Genomic DNA, 20,211 nt, shown 5'->3' with positions numbered 1-20,211 from the left:
TTGGTGGTTTAGACTAGAAGACTTACACGTTGGAGCAGCCGGTGTTGTATGTTCTTTTTATTGTGTAAGACATTTTCAATGTGTGAATGACACTATTGGTTGTTACAAGTTATTAAAAATAATTTTTTAAAAATTCAATTGATAGTGGTGCACATTATTAATTAAAATGCATATGGTAATTGTTTAAGTAGGCTTTTAGCATATTTTTCATGTCTAAGAATTTTGTCTTGCACATATTACTAGACCACGTCTTCATATTATTTTTATTTTTCAAAAATGGAGAGGAAGAAACGCTATTACAACAATATATCGTTTAATTGTAAATACTAATATATAATACATTTAAATTTGTATAAACTTATACTCTAATGTGAAGTCTTTACTGCGTTGATCTACGCCTTAACAATTCTAACACCTTGTTTGGATGGTTGTTACCTATTGTATTGTATTGTATTGTATTAATGTTAGTTTAAATATAGTGTTTGTTTTGCGTTTCACTTAAATTCTATTGTATCGGTTCGTTTAAATCCATGGTTAAGTAACGACAAAAAGATTCATTTTGTAACAATCGATTTGGTGTGATCGCGTCGTTTCCTTAATATTTTCTTTTCATTTTGTCTTTATTTAATATTTAATAATTATATTTCATGTTTCACCCTATCTTTTCATAGTAGTTCTACACCATATCCTACTTTTCTTGTAGGTTTATCATTCAAATGATGGATGTGCGACATTATATAACAATGGAAAACGATACAATCTATCCAAACATATTAAAGCAATATAGTACAATACAATACAATACAACACAATATAATACAATACGATATATTAAAAATAAATATTTCTAAAAATGAATTGACGGTGTAATTTTCTTGTCCACGGTTAGTGAATAGTAGTTAATCTCTTTATTTTAAGTCTCTCACCACCTCGTCTGATGGGCCTTACGTCAACTAAGATCCACTAAAATACTTTATTAAAAAAATATTCATTCTTAAAATTTTAATTGAGACATTTAATTAATTAAGAAACTAGGCAAAATGTTTTATAATTCAGGGGAGTGGTATATTAACGATGATATCATATATCGTATTGGTGCACGTGGATGAAGTGAAGACTTGCCTCTAGAGTCTTTTGTGATAAATAGGTATCATATGAAACTCAAAAGAAAGTTCTACGCATGGTGGTTCAACCGATTTTGTTGTATGAGGCTAAGTGTTGCCAGTCAAGAACTCCTATGTTCAGAAGATGCTTGTAGAGATGAGGATGTTGAGGTGGATGTGTGATCATACTAGGAGCGATAAGATATTAAGATTAACAGACGCGGAGCAACGTGGGGGTTCATGGGTTCAGACGAACCCACTAGCTTTTCTGTAGACCCTGTATTTATATTAGAAAATTAAATAAATATATATCCATATTAACTTGCTCCCTAAAAAAATTGATTGACAGCTTAGTGGTAAAGAAGGGCGGTGAAAATACTTTTCCCTGTTGTGTTGTGGGTTCAAACCCCATTATATATATCAACAAAAAATTCCCTTTCCCGTTTTAAAAGAAGCATGTTCCAATATTTTTTTGTCCCAAAATTTAGAACCCCCAAACTCCTGACTCTAGCTTCGCCTATCAAGATTAGAAATGAGGATATCTGAGAGAGGGTGGGAATGACCTCCTTGGTGAAAAAGATGAGGGAAGCGAGGTTGAGATGATTTTGACATGTGAAGAGGAGATGCATAGACACACCAGTGAGGAGGTGAGAAAGGTTGATTATAGAGTGTATGAGAAGAGGCAGAGGTAGACCGAAAAAGTATTGGGAGAGGTGATAAGATATGATATGATGAAACTTCAGATTACCAAAAATATGACCTAGATAAGAGTATGTAGAGGGCACATATTAGGATTGAAGGTTAGTTGATAGTGTAGTGTTGTTTTGCTTAGGATGGCTGATATTTGCGATGGTACTAATTATATTATTTTATTTTTTTAATCATTATTTATTATTATTATTATTATTATTATTAATCTATAATTTATTGGTTTTAATAAAAATTAGCCATTTGTCCATATTTGTTGCTTTTGGGTGTACCTCTTTCTTCACGTTTCTTCTTCCATACTCAGCCACTAATGACGGTTGTTGCCGCTGCTTCTTCTCTTCTTCGTTGCTTTCCTTCTTCATTCCTATTATTCTTTCATGTCATGACCAATTAAAGCTTCTTAAAAAATTGATTTTAAAATTTGATTTGCCGCAAACGTGAATAATTTAGAGTGAATAATATATCAAAAAACTTGAAATATTGAGAGGGGCTCGTATCTAAGTTTTGGAATAGTTTAGATGAGATTTGAATTGGTTGAAATTAAAAAGAAATCAATCTACAACGTATACTTTATTATATTAACAAATTATACATTTTTGATACATAATTATACATCATCTATACACTATTTTACACTATTAATATAAAATATCCATACGTTACATGTACAAATGATTATTGTTAAAAATATTTTTTATTTCCCGTATATATTGATAATTAACCCTATAATGGATGATTATTGTCATTCCCAACTATAATCTTCTTCGATCTTCAGTATCCTCAAAATTTGAATTCAAAACTCTAATTAATATTGAGATGATTTTTTTTTATTCATCCACAATCATCATGTAGATTATACACCAGTTCTTTTTTCATTCGGTGGAATCAATCCAGGTGCGCAGAAGTTAGCCTAGACACCATCGTCAACAAAAAAGAAAAGTAAATTGTGAATATGGGGTATAACTTTTCTCCACTCATCCCATGACCACATGAAGCTATTAACATCTTTTCTCCACAATTTTATTACTTTCAAGAACAATTCAAGATTACAACTCAATAATCAAGGAACTAAGTCTGGTACCTTTACTCTCTATCGATCAACTATAATTGATGACTCTACTCTCCAAGAAGTCAAACTCGCTTCTTGTTACAATTCTCTCAAACCCTCTCATAACTCTACTCCCCAAGAAGTCAAACTACTTCTTGTTACACTTCTCTTAAACTCTCTCTTTCTCTCTTAGAACACACCTCCTACACACTAATTCAAGACGAACCAATGTAACACTATACTTCAGAAAGAAATCCTAATTCTAGTACTTCTTTCTTTCACTTTCTTGATCTCCTCAATGACTTGGACTTCACGGAATAACTCTCTTGAATTTGATATTGCAAAGACGACTTTTTCTTTCTTTGGCTTTCTCCTTTTATAGAGGTCGTTGATTGGGCCTTCATCGACTTTTACAAGGAAATGAATTTGTTTACCTAGAAAGCTAATCCTTTTCCTTATAGAACTTGTTTGCCTCCTTCCTTTTCCGCATAGGAGTCATTTGTATTTATTCCTTTCCTTCTTTTACTTGAATTGCTATTTTGGACACGCTTTTCCTATTTTATATCCGAATGAGTGAATTCTTCCCGCCTCTTTATTTTAAGTATGATATGTGTTATATATGTGAACCTGGTTCATGTCGTTATCATCAAAAGTAGTTTGAGCAATTCATTATTCATCAATTTCCTCCCTTTTGATGATGACAAATATACTCCATTTCCTGCACCTAGTAAGCGAAACAATATATTATTTAAATACAAATCGATTAGGTGAAAATTCTCCTAGAAAAAAAAAAGCAATAGGTTCAGAATGAACGTACTAATAACAAGACAAACATATTCCCAACTAAAAGACATCAATCACCTATATGAATTATATTTATCTTCCTTTGTGCCCTATCTTTAGCTAGCTAGTCAGCATCAATTTTAAGAAATTGTAGGTCCTTCCAAATAATTTCTTTCCAAGTGATTTTAGATCTACCTCGTCCCCTTTTAACACATTTACTCACCATAGTTCCATACCTACAGATGTGACTGAACCATGTCAGCCAACTCTCATTTTATTTTCAATATGTGTTACTTGCATCTTTTGGTGAATGTGGTCATTATTAGTCTTATCTAAATATATAGTCAAAATACAAGAAAATCTTCTAAGTAAAAGACATGAACTTATAGAAAAGCATCCAGACCCTTAAATGATACTTGGATTCTCAATTCATATATTAGTGATATCTCTCGAGCGATATATATTACTAATAACTCTAAAGTCATTTACGTAATTTTCTTGCTTTGAGAAAATAATAACTACAATAGAGGCGATGTTAGAGAAGTGACAGGGGTTCATCCAAATTTTCTTTTTTGAAAAAATTTATCGATAAAAATTCTATCTCCATCACAAGTATTTGTAGAGATGAGAGCATATATTCATAGAGGTATCTTTCATTGTCAACTTTTATGCACCTTTTATTGGAATTGAAAGAAAATTTTGGGCGGTATTTTTATAGTGTTCATGTCAATATCTATTAGTACAATTTTGTTTTTATATTATGTATTTGACTTACAACAATTAATTGTAACTTTATATAAGCTACATTAGATTAGTTGTTTTAAGATAAACTTACCAACATATACCGTCCAGTCAAATTTATTTATCAATATCGCTGAAATATTCAAAACCTAAATATATACTAATTATATATGTTACTGACCTATCACCAACAGTTTGTTCAGGATTTCAAACATAACAATGACAATTAAATAGGAGGGCGATGCACAACTTATTGAACTTATTATATATATCAGAAAAATCTGTATATCACATGTTGCGCTCTAATCATTGAACCAATGTCTAGGACAAGAGAACCTTAAACATAAGGAAGACATGCCAAGTGGATCCTCATAATTCCAGCTACATACTTTTTTGGTTAATATTATTTTCTACCATTACTCATTTGCAATGAGTTGTAGTACTCTCTGTCTTAGTGCATTAAATATTAAGTTTGTTAACCTTTATACAAATCCTTTTGGCATGTCTATATTATCAAATTTGTTTGGACTCAATTGAGTGCTGATAATAATATAATTTAACCTCCACTTTCTGTCTTCTTTTCAACTTTCTATTGCATGTGTATCAAAAGCTTAGATAGAGTATTTTTTTTTTTTATCATATAGTATATATAATTTTTGTGGGCCTATAAAGAAGCACAACAGAGAAATGCTTGGTAGTCCAAAAATAAATCAGTCAATTGTGCTTTTACTCCTTTTAGATCCTCCTTTCATTTTCTTCATAATAGTGGTCATGAATGGCACCTTGTCACACCTCAACTATTTCACTAGGTACCTAATGTATCGTACTAGCTACTAACTATATTACGTAATTCTGTGTACTAAAATTTAGAAGGATGAAAAGTAATTATCTAATGGTTTTTGTCTCTATTGAAATTCAAATAACTTTGATCTCTCGTGACTTTCATCAACTTCATTGACTGTTATGCCACACCGTGATGTTCTTTTTAGTTGATCCTTATTTGACCTACACAAAGTGCACTATTCTTGAAATCAAAATGAAGCAAGGTATTAGAATCTAGTTGGAAAAGGGGTAAAGGAATATAAAAGCATCAAACCTGTTGGTTGAGAGACAAGGTATGTGGTCTAAATATATCTAAGAGAGAATTATATCAATTAAGAATAAAGTGGCAAAGTGCTATCCTATTCAACTAGCAAAAAGGCACTTTAGAAAAAGGAAATAGTGGGGCATTTTTGTCATTTATTGGAAAAACTTATATGAATGGTCATACTATGACTTAAATTATTTGGCTAATGGAGGGGACCAAAATATAATGAGGAGAAGATGTTGGTGGGCATATTTAGGATTTTCATGATACTTCCAAAAGAAAATTGTCATAGTAATACTACCAAATAAGCCCCTTCGTTTCAATCTGTTTGTCTTGTTTTTCATTATAGTATGTTTACAAAAGAATGCCACTTTAGTTTATTTCAGCAATTATTTAATTTCAATTTTTCATATGACATGTTTAAGACCATAAAATTAAGGACAAATTACTTAAGTACACAACATTACTTTACTTATTCTCAATATTTCCCTACTCTTTTACTAAAATACAAAAATCCCTTATTTTCCCTCAATTCAACTTAACCGGATACTTTATTAGTTTAAGTATCCGCCCGTTATTAATTAAAGTATCCGCGCTGCTGTATTATGCATCCGCCCTTTAATTTAAGTATCCGTCCGTTATTAATTAAAGTATATTTGCCAACTACTTAATAATTTAAGTATCCGCCACTTTATTAATTAAAGTATTCGCGCTGCTATATTATGTATCCGAAAGACACTAAAAAAGGGATTTTTGGTAATTAATGAAAGAGTAGGGATAAGAAGTAATTTCTTTCTTATTCTATGTGATTTGCCTAATTTTTACTAAAATTAAAGGGTATTTTGATACATTTGATATATCTTTAATATAAGCCCACAATATTGAAAAATCCTCTTTACTATCTTAATCTACGAGTCATGTCAAAATAGGATAAACAAATTGAAATGGAGGGAGTACCAAAACTCCAATTGAAATAGTGGAGGATCCAACTATGGGTTCATGTGTTCTGATACAATCCAGTGTTTCTGAGTCGAGTCATATATATACATATATATAAAATAAGTATAAATAATTCAAAACCTATCACGTCGAAATTCTAAATTCATCTCTGAATGAACAACATGATAAGTAACTAAAATTTTCATATAATTAACATGTTATGATATCAAGTTCTTGATACTCATTTCAAAAAAGAATAATTTGAAGAATATGGTAAAATACATGAAGGTCCTGTGCTTGGATTGTGGACAAAGTAAAACACTATAGTTTAATTTCATGAAACATGTCAAAAGTGATTCCAAGTAAGTGTTTACTAAACTTGGACTATCACTAATGACCCTTTTTATGTTATCTCATCATTAGACTATTTGATCTTAATTCCCAAATCCACTTCATTAGGAAAGAACTCTTCCCACCTTATTAATTCAGTTTTGAGGAACCACTGTATGATAAAATAATATTCCCACTTGAGGAGGTATCTTACTAACCATATAAGAATCTAAGAAAGGACACCATGATACACTAAACTTTTGATATGTGTAGGACTTGGAGAAGAGTCGGACCACAAAAGTTTATTGTACACAATTTATTCTGCATTTTGCAATAGATTGTTTTCATAGCTCGAATCCATGACTTTCTAATCATATGACAATAATTTTACCAGTTACGCTGAGACTATCCTTCTAACCATACAGGAATCTAAAAAAGGTAGTCTGGTATACTATATATGCTCTCGCGATGCGGGAGGTCTGGAGAAGGGCTTGACCATAGGTCTATTGTATGCAGTTTTACCCTATATTTCTACAATAGGTTGTTTCCACAAAAGAATCAATGACACTTTTATCACATGACAACAGTTTTACCAGTTATACAAAGCTCCTCTTCTAACCATATAAGAATTTTAAAAAGACATTCTGGTGCAGTAAGCTCTCACGGTGCGTGAGGTTTAAGAAAGGGGCCGACTACAATGATTTATTGTATGTAGTCTTATCCTTTATTTCAAATTATTTTCACAATTCAAATTCAAAACTTTCTGGTCAAATAAAAACAATTTTACCAGTTACATCAATACTCTTATTCTAACCATATAGGAATCTGAAATGTGCAAATCAACCGATATAAGTATGATGTGTCAGAAAAGCTTCATAAAGAGTTCTTTAATAAACAACAGTGATTCCAACTTCCATGCACTTAAGAGCAAACAACTTTAAACAAATGGGAGAAAATTGAATGACCAAACTTATGCCTTCTTGTTAAGTAGAGGGTTGAAGAAAAAAGTCATCACTTTCACACCGATGACAAGACTTGATAAACTATAGTGGTTTGCTTGGTTAGTCCACTAGGAGAGAAGAAAGGATCCAACTTATATCCATTAGCAAATGTAAAAAAGTTACACTATAAGCATATTTAAATGTATTGTAGAATGTAACTTGTTTTAATCTTTTATAGACAGTTACTTGTAATTGTTTTTTAAGTGACCTCATAGCATAAAATTTCATTTACAGTGTCAATATATAAAAGTTAAAACTCATGAAAAACATGTTCATGTTACACTGAGCCACCTCATAATGAATAAGTGAACATTGACTCAACACATATATTATATTATATATATTTATTTTTTTTGGGGTGGGGGAGTAGAATCCCCCCTCTATTAGTGAGAGTCTATTGTGCACATAACTTAAGAATTGGAAAATGTTGAATACTAGTTTCTTCTTTATTTTCTCTGAATAAATTCAGCCTTATCATAATTCTCTTTTCTTTGCAACAGAAGCAAAATGAATAAACTGAGACCAACTATAATGTAGAGAGATATTGAACACCTAGCATACTAGATGTTTTCACTAATGACTAGTTTGTGACCTTAATCAACTTGGCAGCTTCATAATTAGCTTGATTGTGTTGAGTAATCTTAGTCAGCAAATCTGTTTAAATCAACCTCATTCACAACTTTGAAGAAACACAGCATACAAATTAGTGCAAGGAAATAGCTCAAAGTTTTCCTAAATAATGAGCAATCCCACTTTGGTTGCAATATGAACTAACTAAAGCAAATCTCTTTCTAATAGTGATTGTTTTCGCTCGTGGTCTTGACAAACGACAACAACAGCTGCGCGTCAATTCCAAGCAAGTTGGAGACGGCTATATGAATCCTCACTGCTCTTGACCAACAAGGACTGAACTTTGAATCTTCCCTGACTCAACACATAGTATTGTAGTTACCAAACTGGAGACCTTGTAGAGCAATGTTATGCATTCCATGCTCGAGTCCATATGATGGAGCCCCTCGAAAAGGCATGGCCATCAGACCACCACTTGATGAGTTGAATGTTATGTCTGATTCTTGATTTGGTGAATTATACTCACATAGTGTTTTTACCATACCATTCATTTTTGAATGCTGTTGTGCTTGTTGAGAAGGGGCAGATTTATGATCCTCAGGGGAAGTAGACTTGGATTCCATAAGATTGACAACTGTGATATCATGTATGCTTGATCTCCTTTTATCTTTTCCACCGGAAAGCTGCCTAATAAAGTATTTCTGAGCATGGCTAGCTACCTGAGTTGGAGTTCTTGTGGTCACGAAATTGCGTGAAATATTTCTCCAGTCTCCTTTTCCATACTTTTTCAGCCCCAGCAGAAATTGCCTGGAAAAAAAAATATAGGAAACATTATAACTCATGTACCACGACAACTATCCTTTACTACTATATGCCCAATCTCAAGCAAGTTAAGCTTGGTCATATGAATCTTTACTAACCAAGTCGACTCATTCAAGACTAATACTATAAAAAATAAAAAGTAGTAATTGATCTTTTCTATAGTTTCTATCGACATATAAATCTCTAACACGACTAAAAGATTCCTAAAAATCATGGAAACCGAAGTAAATGTACCAACAAGACAAACATATTTCCAAACTTCCTCTTGAAACTCAAATTTGCTAAAACTTATTCATATTATATAAGCAGATCACTCTTGCTGAATCCTAAACACATTTTTATAAACCATGATTGATGTTGTGTTTAAGAATCTACATTATCTAAATGAAATTATAGTTCAATTACAACCTTATATCATTATGACCATGTTCAACTAGAAAGTTAAAAACTTGAGTTTTTATCACATAAAAGACACCTCGTGAGCGAAGGAGATCGTCTCTACAATAGTTAGTCCTTTAACAATTCAATAAGATTTTTATAAGGAGAATCAAAGTATTGTTCGATCTAGAGCGAATTATATAGAAAAAGTTTATATGATTAGTAAACTCACTTGTGCTCTTCTTCAGTCCATGGCACACCTTTCTTCCTTTCATGTTCAGAAGATCGATTCGACGAGCCTCGTTTCCCAGATTGACCATAAAATTGCTTGAATCCATGAAAAGCATCTTGATTATTGACCCACTCTAATGTGAAAGAATTACTAGTAGTATAGCCAGGTACTGGTATTATCCCTGCCTCTATATCACTAATATCGTCTACCAATTCTCTATACTGTTTGATCACATCATTCACTGTTTTCCCAGGAATCATTGCTGCTACATTATACCATTTATCTGGTGTATCTTTATCAAATAAAGCAAGTGCTTCTTCAAACACTTTGTTCTCTTCAGGTGTCCATCTTGTCTCCTTGTTTTCCTCAAACAACCAGCTTGAATTCTTGATGTATGATGCAGGGGATAGAAATCCCATTTCTCTATTCATGTTTTCTTGATCATGTATGGTGGAAAACACCACCAAAATAAACAACCCCTTTTGGTTTTCTTGGCAAATGATTGAGAAATGAGGAGTCTTTTTATTATCTCACTCTCAGAGGCATTTAATCAAACACAAAAAGGGCATCAGAGGAGAATCTTGATTTATTTATTTATTTTGATTTTTTTTTTTCTCAAGGTTGAGGAATCTAGAAAAGACCACCCCCAACTTTCCAAAACCCAAGGAAAATTCTGAAATTTGTAATAAAAAGTAGATCTTGTTTTATGATTTATCAAAAGCTCATCATAGCTAGAAATCCAGAGAATAAAACTCATAAACCCTCTTATATATATAAAATAAGAAACAGTGACAGCAAAAAAAAAAGAAAGAGATTAAAGAATGAAGAGAAAATTTATTGTAGAAAAATCAAGAATTGATATCAATGAGAAAAAGAGAAAGAGCCAAAGTGATTGATTAATAAGGTTTTGAGATGTTATTGGCTAAAATGATGTTTGTGGGGTCTTATAGCTAAAAGAATTTTGTTTTTTTCTTCTTGGTGTTTAGAGAGAGAGGGAGACATATAATGGCCTAGTTGGATAGTACTCTTTTACCCAAAAAGGACAATCTATCATTGTTGTTCAAGAAAATAAAAATGTTCATCTTTAAGAGTTTGTGGGTGGTGAAGTGCTCGAAGCATCTCGTATTTATATTGAGTCGGATGAAGTAATGCACTCTAATATAAATATTAATAACTAATTTTATGATTTGAATCAATAACTTTAACTTTGCTTCAAGGCTTCAATAAAAAATTGTGCATAGTCGAGTGTTCAAAGTATCTCGTCTTTATATAGAGTCTGGTGAAGTAATACTTTTGTATGTAAGTATTAATGGTTGTTTTTATGATTTGAATATGTAACCTATAGATAATATGAAGACAGTTCTATTTTGCTTTTAAGGATCCACTAAAAGTTTGTGATTGATACTAAATATTCATTCGTTCTTAATTAAAAATTTGGATATGAACGCTTGATATGCAGTTGTATTCAAAAGGGAAGTTTTACCCTGGTCTTAAAGAGAATTTTTCTAGCGTGAAGCTAAATTAATTGAGTCTCAATGTAAATATCGAACCTGAATGAAAATAAAATAAAAGAGTTGCATTTGCATTCAATATCAAATATTAGACATGTATTTTCAAACACATATTTATTATTTGACTATGTTTGAATGTTATTACAATAACGACATATTTTGTATAATCTCATAAGTGGATTTTGGACAGGAGAGGGGATAGTCATATCTTATTTTTATATTTGTGGGGTAAATAAACTATTTTTAATTGACAATTTAAAAGAAAAGTTTTCGAAGCAGGATTACAAAAAGAAAAAAATGACAGTAAAATAGCTAGATATAAAGTAAATGCAATAGTAAATAGTAATACCTCCTCATTCTAAATGCATAATAGATAGAGTTTTCTACTCCTTTTAGTTATTGCAGACCAATCAACACCTTGAATAAGGAATTGATTGATTAGCATAATAGGATCGGAGGTTAGATTTATGTTTCCTTCTTATATTTATTTATTTATTTTTATTTATGTTACCGTAAGTAAATGAGTTAATGTAACATAGCATAAGCATATTGTTACATGCATGTATCTTAGTGTAAAAAAAGGGTAATTCAAGGTACGAAATATTCTATTGTCACGCAAGTTTGAAGAAAGGTTGCACTATAAGGAGGTGAATATCGAAAGTCTAGCATAATTTAAATATCAATAACTAATTTCATGATTCAATTTTGTAACTTATAAATCACATAAAAATAATTTTAATTTATCAATGATGTCCAATTTTAAAGGGTCGCTTGGTAGCTTCTTAGAGTTATACGGATATTAATAATGTAGAAATTAGTTATGGAGAAATTTATGTATTATTTTATGTAAATATTAATTATCCAAACTTTAATTATTCACATATAAATTATTCCATCTTATAGCATGCATGAAATTATTCATAAATTTTCTCATAACTTATACATATTGTATTAATTATATAAATTTTTAAATTACATGTAATACCTGGATTTTATAAGAAAAGAAAATCTATTATATGATATCTAGCCCCTCATTCTGCCTATCCCACTTCTTCAACAAAAAAAAATTAAAAGAAATTGAAGAGTAAGGTGCCAAAAAAAATAAAATATAATTGCACACTCTGTCTTAAGTCAAAGAAATAAAAACCGTTGGTATTTCAATTATTATTACTCCCTCTTCCTAATTACTTATCCACTTTTCCTTTTATAGTTGTCCTTAATTATTTGTTTATTTGACAAATCAAGAAAGGACAAATTTTTTTTTACCTATTATATCCTCAATTAAATGATTAATTACTTTTTAAAATGTAGAACTTTTCATCCACTTCGTAATTAATAGGGGTAAGATAAACTCACTATGTCATTAATTATTTTCTTAATAGGTATGTCAATTCAAAAGTGGACAAGTAATTAGGGACATAATTTTTTTTTTTATTATGAACTGTCGGTATTCCTTTCCCATCAAAATTTATTTCAGATTTTTAATTCTATTTTATTAAAGTTTATGAATTATTGATCTTATGTCTGTAGGCCATCTTAATTATGTCAATGATTCCCAGTGCTTGACCATCAAAATTGGTGTTCTTTCTCTCATTTAATTTAAAACATTAAGTTTTATATTAGCGGTCTACCTTATTAAAATTATCGATTATTTTAATAAACCAAAAGAAAACTATTTCAAATATTTTTATTTTATCCTTTCAAATAATTCTTTTTTGAAAGTGTAAATAAATTTGTAAAATTTCTTAAAAGTTAAATTATTATTTTTATTTTATGATTTTGTAAGAAAGGTATAAAGAGAAAAAACGGACAACTAATTTGTGACAGAGGGAAGTAATCAATTTTTATTTATTTACTAATGATGGTCCAATTATTAAGGACACTATTGATCTTTCTACCAACTTGGGTGGGGAAAGGGGAAGAAGTTCAAAATTGAATGAAATAGAGGAGATAATTACACTAATAAAACCACATAAAGAGAAGTTATCGTGAAAAAATAAAATATTTCACTGTAAATATTAAGTTAAATACTTGGAATATTGATAAGTTAATTAGATTATTTTGCTTAGAGTATGTTTTCGGCTCTTGATTTTTATTGGTTGATAGTCTTTTCCTTCTTCCTTTTCTTTACTTTTAATTGTTTTAATTACTTTCATTATTAGAATTAAAGGTAGCTAAGGGGTCATTGTTTTTAGTCTTAACAATCTATTAATAATATTTTTAATTAATTATATTTACATAATAGTATCACGCGTTCATTGTTTGTACGTAATGTACGATAGTGGAATTTAGCAAGAATATTGGAAATAATTGAGAGGGTCTGATTTTGTTATTTTATTTACCTATTTAATTTCTGACAAGCTGTGAAGGGTGGCTTGGGAGTGGTTGGAACCATAAATTTCTAATTTAATTTGTGTTGTAGAATTTATTTATTTTATTTAGTTAAAAAAATGAAAAACAGAAGAAGAAAACAAACAAATAATAGCATTGAGGGTGGTTGGCTCCATTTGTAAATATTCAATTGGCAGCATTAAATGTTGATCTCCTTCTACCTTTTTTATTTTATTTTTCTTTGTTATATAAAATATATTGGTTACTGTCTTTTCTCATTTCTGAATTGTTTCAGTTACATTATTTACATATTATATTATTACAAAAATAAAAATAAAAAATCAACGAATCTTTTCGTCTTCCTTTTCTTCTTTTTTTTCTTTTTGTTACAAAACTAAATTTAAATCCATCAATTAAATTTACCTTAATTACTTTCAAAATAATTCAGGCCGACGGTATGATTTTTTGGTATTTAATTTGCTCCCATCTTAAGATATTCAAACGATTGGTCTTATTTTTAACTAGCTTAATCGATGCATCACGATGGTCTTTCTTTATCTCGATTTAGAACTAGTCTCAACATATGACGATATAAGTGGAGTGATAAAGGTTGAGTCCAATTCCCAACACTTCAATTACTCTCAAAATAATTCGGATTGACTATTTGAATTTTTTTTATTTGATTCACTCTCTTCTTAGATATTCAAATGATTCGAACTAGTGTTATCAATAAATCATGAACGTCTTCCTTTATCTAGATTTAGAACTGATCTCAACATAAGACGATAGAAGTTGAGTCAGAACGCTTGAGTTTCATTTCCCAACCTTGCAATTTTAGAATATGTATTTTGATTTCAAGAAATTTTAGTGAACCCTAGAAAGATTGTGAAATAAGTCATCTGACTTTCCTAGTTATAATAATATTTACCCATTGGAAATCTTGACTTGTTAGAAAACAGAAATAAATAAGTAAATAAATGGGATTATTTCTTGTTTTGTGATAGTAGGTAGATCTATGTGTGTTGGAAATGAAAGAAAGTGGTATTTATTGAGTATTTTTGTAAAACAAATGTGAGTTTCCATAAGTGGAAAGATTCCTTACTTAACATCTTTTCAAGAAAAGTGCAAAATGGTTGAAAATTGATTAGGTCATGTGATGTGGGCACAAATACAACTTGCATCTGCCCCTTCAATAGCTCATCTTTGTCTCCCCAATCAATCCACAAGCCCCACACCACCTAATTTTAACTCCATTTTTTTTTTGAGGTGCTAAATATATTAAACAAACATTTAAATGTGATTTCAATTGTTAAGTAATTTTGATGAAGCACAACATACCCTTTAACTTGATCTCAATATATATAATGACAACTAAATGCTTCAACTTATTTTTATTGTGTTTTGTGGACACCTAACGCTGATATGACATAAATTTTGGAGGTGTATTCTGGATGATCATTTTGTAAGTGGGAGTGTTTAACTGATTGATCCATGGAAATGATCTGAGGTGTCTAAATGTGAATATTCAAAATTAAAGTACTTACATATCAGTTGAAGCCAAATTTGAGTGTATGTTTATATGTTATATTTAAAATGAAACGTATCCATACTCAATGTCCACATTAATTACATAAGTTTATTAGTAGTAATTTACATGATTAATTATTGAAATACAACAGTGCGTCGTGTATGTATTTATTTGATATGTATAACACGTAAGCCTTTTTTCGATAAATTTGGGGAAAAAATACGATTCAAGTTAATACAAGGCCTTTGCTGTTTTGTTTTCACTTCCAGGGTCTGAATGGGCGATGCTCTTTTGGCCTTTGAGGTGGGCTATTAAAGATATTATTGTCTAAATCTAAAATCTAAAATTTAAATTTAATAGTTCAATATTTATATTTTTATTTAAAAAATCATTGCACTTTTGAGAATTTTTTCAAACCATAATTATATTTTAAAGTTTTAACAAATTTTCACATAATGAATTAAGTTAAACTCACTAAATCTATATTGTGCATCTTTAAGAGAGCAATTTGGGTTGGATTTTGGTTGTTATGGTGATTTTTAGTTTATTTTTATATCTCTATGTATATCCACATGTATCATAGTGAATATTTACTTGTATATCCATGAAGCTGATACATATCATGTATATCTTTGCATATTCATGAAAATATATGTGTGATATACATTGATGTATTTTCGTATTTGGAGTTCTCTATTTTTAGTTTGTTTGGTAGGATTTGGCTATCCATGACCAATTTTTCAATATTATACTTATTGTTTATAGCTGATTTTTTTTTATGTATATAACTATATATAGTAGATGTTACACCTTTCGACTTCTTTGTGTGTTTACTTCTTTATATTTTAAAACCACTTAATGAAAATCATAGCTTTGTCGCTAGAATATATCAATATCCTAACTACATACTTCCCAACAAGTCTCTGATTACTATGTGCTTTTTAAGCAAATTAAACTGCATATAAGTTGTGATATATTTCAGTAGGGTGAAATTTTACACTATAGATATAGTTTAACTTGTGATAGTATGACAAATACCATTGGATACTAGTTAATCTCTTGTAGAAAATATGCAACAAGAATAATCATAAAAAATAGAGGTATCATTAAACAAACTCTTCAAACTTTCATCATCAATCAAAAAAAAAAAAAAAAAAAACAGAGAATACATTGAATAATACTCACATAATTATTAAAAATTGCTTGAGAAAAAAAATGTTTTCCTTTTTCACTTGACAAAATGAATACCATGTCTTATTGTGTCTCCTTTCTTTTTTTGTTTCTCATTGAGCAACATTTTCCCTATTTTTCTTTCCTACATTTTTTCTTCTTGTAAAAATTTGTATATGTGAATTTAACTCCTTTCAAAAGAGCCTTTTTAGCATTTTGGAAGATCTTTTGGAGGTGGCAAAAGTGACTCATTTGGACCTTTTCCATTATCCACAAGAAATGCCATTTTCAATCCCCATGTTGTGTGTATCTCTAGATGGCAATGCATAAACCAAACTCCTGCAATAAATTACAGTGTAGTCAGACATCTCTATAACAGTCAAACGTCTCATCATAATAACCAAATTTTCTTTTGAACGAACTTTTATGATGTATGATGTATGATGTATGTATTGCATGTACCTGGATTGTCAGCGCGGAATCTTATGGCAACCCATCCTCCAGAAGGAACACCAACTGTATTCCTCTCAACAGGATCCACAAGATTAAAATTCTTAGGATCAACTTTTGGATTATAATTTCCTAGTCCTTTACCAACTTGATAGAAATTAAATCCATGTAAATGTATTGGATGGTTCTCAGGAGTTATAATTCCAGTATCCTGCAAGACTAATTGAACAGTATCGTTATACGACAACTTATAAACCTTAATCCCACTCGTTGTGCCCATATTCGCGGGTGGTGTTGTGTTAGTATAGTTGTATACAAATGGAGGGTTCCCTGGAAAATCCGCGGTGAAAACTCCTTTAATCCCTGAGAAATGTGCTTGTAATAGTGCAATTGTTGGCATAACAAATGTTACATTGTTAATACTAGCCACAACTCTGCTTCCATTGCCCTGTTTACAACTTGGACATGGATTAATACCTAAACTTACTGTAAATAATAATGAATGATCAATTTTTATTGGAACTTTAGCAGGGTATTTTTTGGAATTTAAACTTCTTAAAGAGTCTAAAAAGTTGTTAGCTATAGGTGTTGCATTTTTTGGAGGTGTATTTGTACTAGTAAGTGTAGTTGAGGGATTATTTGTAAGTGTGGCAGAGTAATGTAATGTTGCAATTGCTGTTACATTGTCAACAGCAATAGGTGCATCCATAAATGGTGAAGCAACAACCATGTATTTGCCTGAATTTTTATTGGCTGTAACAATTACGTTAGTCGTTTGGCCTGGGGCGATCACTATAGTGTCCGTTTGAAAGGGCTTAATGTACGTGGCATCGACTTCAACAACTGTCATTTTGTGACCAGCGATTTTGAAGAAGAGTTCTTCGTTGAGTGCAGCGTTGATTACTCGTAGCATGTAAGTTTTTCCTTGTTCTACATTTAACTTGTATCCACCTGCATATTTCATATGGCACAAAAAGATGTTAATCAATCAATGAGCTAACGTACTTATATATATACTGACAGTGTAATTTTCAACTTGCTATGTATATTTTTGACGGTGTATAAAAGTTAAACTCTGTAGAATTATGACCTTGTGAAGGACAATTTGAAACAGGACCAGGATGACCATTGATAGTGTGAGCATCAGAAACATTAGGTGCTACTCCTGATTTTATGGCTTCATTAATCACAGCTTCAGTATCAGATTTCCACCATTCAGCTGCATTAACAACAACAACATCATAAAAAATCAAGTCATTAATATTTTCCTTCCTAAATTAAACACACATTAAAGTACCTCCAATATTAATTAATAGGCATACTACATAAACGCGCCCTTTAACTTGGCATCAGCTGACATCTATGCCCTCCAACTTTGGTTGTGCACAGTGGACACTTAAACTTGTATAAAACTGAACAAGTGGACACATGCCTCCGACATGTCGTCCGATGAGGCAATTTGCATCCCACATGGCGTCCTACATGTATTATGCTACGTAGGACATGCATGTATACTTGTTCAACTTTATACAAGTGTAAAATGTCTAATATACTTGTGCACGCCAAAAGTTGGAAGACATAGATGTCAGTTGAAGTCAAGTAAAATGACGCGTTTATGTATTCTGCCTAATAAATATTCCAAGTAAAAAAATTAATGTTGTTTACCTAGGATAACAACAGCTTCATGGTTTGGTTTTGGGAATGGGTAAGGCACACCAAGTTTAGGCAAGATGACAATTGCACCATGAACAGTTGCCCTTAGCCACAAAATATGAGCATGCCAAAATAGTGTACCCCTTTGACCTGTGATGGTAAAGTTGTAGACATAATTTTGGCCTGGCTGAATTGGACATTGTGTAATATATGCTGGTCCATCTGCCCATCCTGTTCTAAGTTGTCTAATACCATGCCTGTAAATTAAAAATAAAATCCTTGTAACTTGTATAAAATTAAACAGTCTAACCTCTCTATAACAACATTGTCAGTTTTTTTTTGACGGCTGGAGAGAAATGGTAGTACTATATAACATGAAAGATTCTATATAGTATAGAGGCAAAGGTGGCTCAATTGCAAATTTTATTTATTTTTTTGAATTCTACCTTTTTAAAATTTCTGGCTTCGTCATTGTTGATATTATTGTCTTTTACATTGTATACAAGAAGGTGATTAGGTCTAATAAAATATTAAATGACTTACCAATGGATAGAGACATTATACTTAACATGATTAACAACTTTGATAAGTACATTGTCTCCTTCCCTAGCATATATTGTAGGTCCTGGAAATTTTCCATTCACAGTAACAATGGACTTTGAGGAACAAAGTCTAGTTGTATTTTTCATTACCACCTGCAATATAAAAATATAATTCAGTAATTAATTTGATATTAATTATTATGAATTGGAGTAAAACTTTGGTTCATCACTATGTAGTTGACATATTATTTTGATTAACCATATGGTTTAAAAAAGTGATAATATTAATATGTCTTGACGTCAAAATAATTTCTTTTTATATATACTTTTGTGAAAGTTCGTTTGTATGGTGCATGAAATTGAACAATCGTTTTCCTTGTTATGCATGCAAAAAAAAAAAAATTATTCTTCTCTATAATCAAATATATTTGTTCATGCATATTAATTGATTCTTAAAAAAATCCGATTAACAAATGATGATATCTTTTGAGCTCTCGTATGGTCACTCAACTAATAGTTATTATCTCAGAAAATTGATAATAACTAATATTAGTTGACTGACCATCTGAGAAATCAACCCTTCACACCGCTAGCATAAAAAAAGTAGCACTAATAATAAATAGTACTTACATTGAACTTGTAATGTCTAACCCTGCATTCAACAACAAGAGGAAAAAGGCAAAGTGCCAACAGGATAAAATGGCAAATCCAAGAGTTCATTTTTGTCTCTTTTTTTGAACTTTCTTCAAACACTTACTTTCTCTATGCAATTTAAGTGCTTAGAGAAAGTGAATTAGGTTTCTGTTTTTTAGTTCTTGATGTGTTGTGTAATTTTGTTATATTCAAGAAATGACATGCCAACACAAATATATATATATGTGTGAAAAAAAGGAAATTCAATGTGTCGTTGTGTTATCATTTTCTGTAGTTAGGTGAGATGGATCTACTTCTTCTTCAACAGCAATTGAATTTCTTTTTGGCATATATTTTCTCCCTTAATCATTCCTTGCATGTTACATAAAGTTTAAAATCTTTGTGGACCTACTTAAATTTGCAAGTTAAGCTATATTAGTAATTTGTTTAGGTCAATAACAAAATTCCAATTTAATTAATTTCACTTTTGGATTTGATTATTGTCTTCATTACTTGTCTTAAAAGAGGGTAGCACTTAGGTGCATTAAGTTTGGTCAAATTAGAGTTTGAGTCTAACTGACACTTCAAAAGCTAGCTCAAACATAAAAAGATTGTCTAAGACTTTGGGTCTAACTTTTTAAAAAAATAGCT

The 20,211-nt window shown here is 30.7% G+C and overlaps 3 protein-coding genes across 4 annotated transcripts in view; all 3 read right to left on the bottom strand.

The window, feature by feature from the left end:
• LOC125840365 (high mobility group B protein 1-like) overlaps positions 1-20,211 on the bottom strand; it is a 285,818-nt gene that overhangs the window by 216,478 nt on the left and 49,129 nt on the right. The gene's annotated exons all lie outside the window — the stretch shown is intronic.
• On the bottom strand, positions 8,166-10,518 carry LOC125840358 (transcription factor DIVARICATA-like). Its single transcript, XM_049519323.1, has 2 exons — positions 9,743-10,518; positions 8,166-9,117 (listed from the first exon to the last, which is right to left on the bottom strand). The coding sequence occupies exons 1-2, from the start codon at positions 10,171-10,173 to the stop codon at positions 8,670-8,672; spliced, it is 879 nt and encodes a 292-aa protein (XP_049375280.1). The 5' UTR covers positions 10,174-10,518; the 3' UTR covers positions 8,166-8,669.
• LOC125840340 (laccase-4-like) lies at positions 16,271-19,770 on the bottom strand. The gene is made up of 6 exons (XM_049519302.1): positions 19,558-19,770; positions 18,929-19,080; positions 18,398-18,642; positions 17,823-17,951; positions 16,745-17,683; positions 16,271-16,621 (listed from the first exon to the last, which is right to left on the bottom strand). Exons 1-6 carry the CDS (start codon positions 19,645-19,647, stop codon positions 16,491-16,493), a joined length of 1,686 nt encoding a protein of 561 aa, XP_049375259.1. The 5' UTR covers positions 19,648-19,770; the 3' UTR covers positions 16,271-16,490.

Source organism: Solanum verrucosum, unplaced genomic scaffold (genome assembly GCF_900185275.1).
Source record: "Solanum verrucosum unplaced genomic scaffold, falcon-dt-bn FXZP01000137.1, whole genome shotgun sequence".
Classification (NCBI taxonomy): domain Eukaryota; kingdom Viridiplantae; phylum Streptophyta; class Magnoliopsida; order Solanales; family Solanaceae; genus Solanum; species Solanum verrucosum.
This window is presented reverse-complemented; position numbering and strand designations above follow the sequence as displayed.

Coding starts and splice junctions, on each gene's coding strand:
- LOC125840358 (XM_049519323.1), bottom strand. CDS start 10,173: ATGAATAGAGAAATGGGATTTCTATCCCCTGCATCATACATCAAGAAT. Junction 9,118..9,742: donor TGGACTGAAGAAGAGCACAA/GTGAGTTTACTA, acceptor TTTTTTTTCCAG/GCAATTTCTGCTGGGGCTGA.
- LOC125840340 (XM_049519302.1), bottom strand. CDS start 19,647: ATGAACTCTTGGATTTGCCATTTTATCCTGTTGGCACTTTGCCTTTTT. Junction 19,081..19,557: donor TTAGACATTACAAGTTCAAT/GTAAGTACTATT, acceptor TTTATATTGCAG/GTGGTAATGAAAAATACAAC. Junction 18,643..18,928: donor TATAATGTCTCTATCCATTG/GTAAGTCATTTA, acceptor TTTAATTTACAG/GCATGGTATTAGACAACTTA.